Source organism: Chiloscyllium plagiosum, unplaced genomic scaffold, assembly GCF_037043375.1.
Source record: "Chiloscyllium plagiosum isolate Xiang-an unplaced genomic scaffold, Cpla_swu_hap1 HiC_scaffold_26, whole genome shotgun sequence".
Lineage (NCBI taxonomy): Eukaryota > Metazoa > Chordata > Chondrichthyes > Orectolobiformes > Hemiscylliidae > Chiloscyllium > Chiloscyllium plagiosum.
The window spans coordinates 53,100,946-53,106,345 of record NW_028270164.1 but is presented as its reverse complement, the minus strand read 5'-3'; the positions used below and the strand labels follow the sequence as shown (position 1 = coordinate 53,106,345).

Sequence of the window (5,400 nt, the reverse complement as noted above, 5' to 3'; positions counted from 1 at the left end):
CACTCTCAGCCCAGCTGACTGGCTCAGTCTGGTTGTAAACTGATGCTGGGATCACAGTGTATCGTCATCCAAGCTGTCAATCATCCATGATTTGGAGATGCTGGTGTTGGACTGGGGTGTAGAAAGTTAAAAATCACACAACACCAGGTTATAGTCCAAAAGGTCTAGTGTGCCTCCAATTAAACCTGTTGGACTAACCTGGTGTTGTGTCAATCATCCATCAAGGCTGAGGTTCCACGTTGTGCAACAGGAAGGGGAACTTTTCACAGCTCTGTGAGCAGCAGCAATGCTTTTCGATCACCTCACCAAACAACTGAGCAAACCAACGCAGGGTCCCTGGGGATGGATGGTGAAAAAGTTCTTAGAGGGGAAGGGTAAATTGGTGGAAGTGAATGCTGTCAAACTGTGTGACATTCAGCCTGAGAGTGTGGTGCTGGAACTAGGCTTTGGACCAGGGCTCGGTCTGCAGGAAGCTGCTAAACGCCTTACGTTGCCGAAGGGCAAGCTCTATGGGCTGGATTACTCTGAATACATGTACCGTGTAGCCAGCAGGAGGTTGCAGCCTGATATTCAGACCGGGAAGGTGACATTGTTTCACGGCAGTATGGAACATATCCCTCTGGAAGACAACGTGGTGGACAGAGTATTTCACTGCAACTGTTACTACTACTGGCCTGATCTGCAATCTGGATGCAGAGAGATTTACCGAGTTATGAAACCAGGTAGAGTGTTGTGCTGGTAAAAACAATGACTGCAGATGCTGGAAACCAGATTCTGAATTAGTGGTGCTGGAAGAGCACAGCAGTTCAGGCAGCATCCAAAGAGCTTCGAAATTGACGTTTCGGGCAAAAGGGCTTTCGAAGCTCTTTGGATGCTGCCTGAACTGCTGTGCTCTTCCAGCACCACTAATTCAGAGAGTGTTGTGCTGGTCAATTCTGAAAAATCCTATACCTCAAGGGAAATGGTGCAGTCAGGATGGAATGGTGGGGTCACATATCAACTAATCTCCCTTGATTGACATGTCACTGATTAGCCTGGTAGTCAAACGCAGATTTACTTAAAGTTAGAGAGACTACAATAGCTAAACGACGTATGTGGGTTTTCTTCTGGAACTATGAGGGACTGGTGCATTAATGGACACTCTCCTGTAACCTCTCCTTACCCCATCCATATAACTCCCTCACCATCCTGACCAACAGCCACAGATTCTCTGGTCGAGGAAAAACATTTTTAAAAATAGAATCCACGCCCAATAATTATGCAATCAGTCAATAATTACAACAATATAGTCAAGTGGGCGGCACGGTAGCACTGTGGTTAGCACTGCTGCCTCCCAGCGCCTGAGACCCGGGTTCAATTCCCGCCTCAGGTGACTGGCTGTGTGGAGTTTGCACGTTCTCTCCATGTCTGCGTGGGTTTCCTCCGGGTGCTCCGGTTTCCTCCCACAGTCCAAAGATGTGTAGGTCAGGTGAACTGGCCATGCTAAATTGCCCATAGTGTTAGGTACGGGGTAAATGTATGGGTGGGTTGCGCTTCGGCGGGTCGGTGTGGACTTGTTGGGCCGAAGGGCCTGTTTCCACACTGTAATGTAATCTAATCAATAGTACAATATAAGAGGAGGAGCTCAGCCCATTGTTACAATTCACTGGGGTACTGCTCTGGAAATCAGACCCCACGATTCCTGGAGTCATTCGCTGCATGGAAAAGGTTTTCTCATGTCATTTTTGCTTCTTTTGCCAATTACAAACCATCAGTGCCTTCTCATTCTCGATATTTTCGCAAATGGGAACATTTTCTCCCTATTTACTCTGACCACATCCATTGTGATTTCCAGTATTTTGATTGAATCTGCTCTCTTCAAGAAAGTCAGTCCTGACCTCTCTGCTTGATCTTCATAACTTCTTGATTGCAGCAAGTGTACATGTGCAACGAGAAGTGGGTGTCATTACCAAGAATTGTTTACAAGTCTGTCTGACTGAGGAGCTTTTAGTTACGGGGTGACAATCTGCTAAGAAGCTCAATGGTCTGTATTTTGGGAGGACTGGGGGGTTAATTGGTAATCTCTTGCCCAGAGTTCTTCCATTGTCTGGATACAGATTGCCAGAAGCTGATCCATAACCATCATTGAGCAGCTTCAAAGCTGCGGGCTGAAACACCATACTCGACTGACTGAACCTCTCAGATTTCTGGACCAGTAGCAATTCCTTGAAAGCTGCTACTTGACTTTGCTATGGATTGTTCATGCATTCTGAGGTGTCAATGTGCAGTGACCCCAGTGCAATGAGGTGGTAGGGAGGGGCAATAGGTAGAGGCCAATACTCCTCCTGCCCTTAATTATCCACAACCTCCTGTTCATCACAACCCTGATTCTTCCAGAGTTAGACAATCCAGGCAGTAGGCAGGATATTTAGTACCCACCATGATGGAATGAGGGCTGTAGCTACAAATCGCCCCACAGGCTGACATGCGGACCTGAGGCTCCTTCCAGCCTCAAGGCCATTCTTTCACGTGTGGGTAGCTCATTAACAGTAGCTAATTCAAGGAAGCTGCTTTCCAGCAGGAAACTGCCCTCTCCCAGAGGCTTCCCCCTACTCCCTGAGTCACCAGAGCAGCCATGAGCCAACTTGAAGGGGTACCCCCCAGCTTCCCTTCATTGCTGGCCTGTTTGCTGAATCTTTTTTTTCATTAAGACTTTGACACATTCATAGAAAGGGATCTCTATATTGAAGCCCTCTCTCTTTTGTTATCTTCCCTTACAATCAGCTGTTCTTCCAATGCTGGAAGCCTTCTAATTGGTCTTCCACATTTGTTTTGATGGTCAAGGAATAAGTGTCTGAGCTCGATAAGAAGAAGTCCCCTCGAAAATCCCAGCTCGTGACTGTTTCCACTTCCCACTTAACTTCTGTTCCCTCACCTCAGAGGACAGTAGGCCACTATATCTGCTTCCAAATCCCCACCATCTTGACTCCACTGGTGTGATTACTTCTTCACTAGAAGATCTTGACATTGAGATTCCTTCTTTACATACCTTCCAAGAATTCAGAAAGCTGAGCATTTATCTGTTATTTGACAGGGGGGCTGATGGTCACCACCTTGACCCTGGAAGCTCTGAAGAAAGTCGTTGCTGCTGGATTGTTGAAGGACACAAAATGGCCACCTGAGCCATACATGACTGCGCTCCGTGACACGGGATTTATCGATGTGTACATGGACCACAAACAAGACAAGGGGAAACTCTTTCAGGCTATCTTTGCAAAAGTAAATAAGCCCTGAGTGTGCTGCAGACACTGACACCTGACCAGCTTGTTAATTTGTTGAAGGTGTTGGCCCCCTGTGTTCTCTGTCTATGCCATGATATTTAGATTGATTCTAATCTAAAAAGTGAGATAACGGAGTTTTACATGAATTCATGCAGGTTTTGAGCTCAGAGTTCTACATGATTGCATGCAGACACAGACAGACAAAGACCCACATGCACACATATATTTTGTGGGGTGAATTTGTACTTGCAGGGTTACATTGTACTTTGCTCAAAAACTGCATGCATTCATGTTGAACTCTGAGCTCAAAAACTGCATGAATTCATGTAAAACTCCATTATCTCACTTTTTAGATTAGAATCAATCTAAACATCAGGTCATAGACAGAGAACACAGGGGGCCAACACCACTCTCCACTTCTTCCTCCGCTACATTGATGACTGCATTGGCACCACCTCGTGCTCCTGCGAGGAAGTTTAGCAATTCATCAACTTCACCAACACATTCCACCCTGACCTTAAATTTACCTGGAGCTCTGACACCTCCATCCCCTTCCTGGACCTCTCCATCTCCATTAATGACGACCGACTTGACACTGACATTTTTTACAAACTCACCGACTCCCACAGCTACCTGGATAACACCTCTTCCCACCCTACCTCTTGCAAAAATGCCATCCCGTGTTCCCAATTCCTCCGCCTCCGCCGTATCTGCTCCCAGGAGGACCAGTTCCACCACAGAACACACCAGATGGCCTCCTTCTTTAGAGGCCACAATTTCACTTCCCACATGGTTAAAGATGCCCTCCAAAGCATCTCGTCCACATCCCGCACATCCGCCCTCAGACCCCACCCCTCCGACCGTAACAAGGACAGAACGCCCCTGGTGCTCACCTTCCACCCTACCAACCTTCGCATTAACCAAATCATCTGCCGACATTTCCCCAACCTCCAAAAAGACCCCACCACCAGGGATATATTTCCCTCCCACCCCTTTCCTCCTTCTGCAAAGACCGTTCCTCCGTGACTACCTAGTCAGGTCCACGCCCCCCTACAACCCACCCTCCCATCCTGGCACCTTCCACTACCACCACAGGAATTGTAAAACCTGCACCCACACCTCCTCCCTCACCTCCATCCAAGTCCGTAATGGAGCCTTCCATATCCATCAAAGTTTTGTCTGCACATCCACTAATACCATTTATTGTATCCGTTGCTCCCGATGCGGTCTCCTCTACATTGGGGAGACTGGACGCCTCGTGGCAGAGCGCTTTAGGGAACATCTCCAGGACACCCGCACCAATCAACCACACAGCCCCGTGGCCCAACATTTCAACTCCCCCTCCCACTCTGCCGAGGACATGGAGGTCCTGGGCCTCCTTCACCACCGCTCCCTCACCACCAGACGCCTGGAGGAAGAACGCCTCATCTTCCGCCTCGGAACACTTCAACCCCAGGGCATCAATGTGGACTTCAACAGTTTCCTCGTTTCCCCTTCCCCCACCTCAGCCTAGTTCCAAACCTCCAGCTCAGCACTGTCCCCATGACTTGTCCTACCTGCCTATTTCTTTTCCACCTATCCACTCTACCCTCCCCCCGACCTATCACCTCATCCCCTCCCCCACTCACCTATTGTACTCTGTGCTACTTTCTCCGCACCCCCACCCTCCTCTAGCTTATCTCTCCACGCTTCAGGCTCTCTGCCTTTATTCCTGATGAAGGGCTTTTGCTCGAAACGTCGATTTTACTGCTGCTCGGATGCTGCCTGAACTGCTGTGCTCTTACAGCACCACTAATCCAGAACCTTCAACACATTGTCTAGCTATCACCATTGTTAACAGCTAACCCGAGAATGCAACTTTTTCAATAAAAGGTTTTGTGATTTACACATGAAAGATGTGAAACTATCACGGTATTCTAACAGATGAAAGGCTTAACAGACAATCAATTTTTCAATGTATAATTTCAGTTACATCACACTGTAAATTTTTGCTATAAATTCTGTGTTAGGATTGAGCCCTCCACTACCACCGGATGAAGGAGCGTCGCTCCGAATGCTAGTGTGCTTCCAATTAAACCTGTTGGACTATAACCTGGTGTTGTGTGATGTTTAACGTTGTACATCCCAGTCCAACACCGGC

General features: G+C 47.8%; 1 protein-coding gene across 1 annotated transcript; it reads left to right on the top strand.

The window, feature by feature from the left end:
- Positions 1-243: 243 nt before the first annotated feature.
- LOC148145172 (uncharacterized) lies at positions 244-4,543 on the top strand. The gene is made up of 2 exons (XM_087973818.1): positions 244-722; positions 3,074-4,543. Exons 1-2 carry the CDS (start codon positions 287-289, stop codon positions 3,271-3,273), a joined length of 636 nt encoding a protein of 211 aa, XP_087829944.1. The 5' UTR covers positions 244-286; the 3' UTR covers positions 3,274-4,543.
- Positions 4,544-5,400: the final 857 nt, after the last annotated feature.

Bases quoted from the DNA above. Each gene is read 5' to 3' on its own strand.
- LOC148145172 (XM_087973818.1), top strand. From the start codon at position 287: ATGCTTTTCGATCACCTCACCAAACAACTGAGCAAACCAACGCAGGGT. The intron at 723-3,073 runs GTAGAGTGTTGT...GTTATTTGACAG, and splicing joins TTACCGAGTTATGAAACCAG to GGGGGCTGATGGTCACCACC.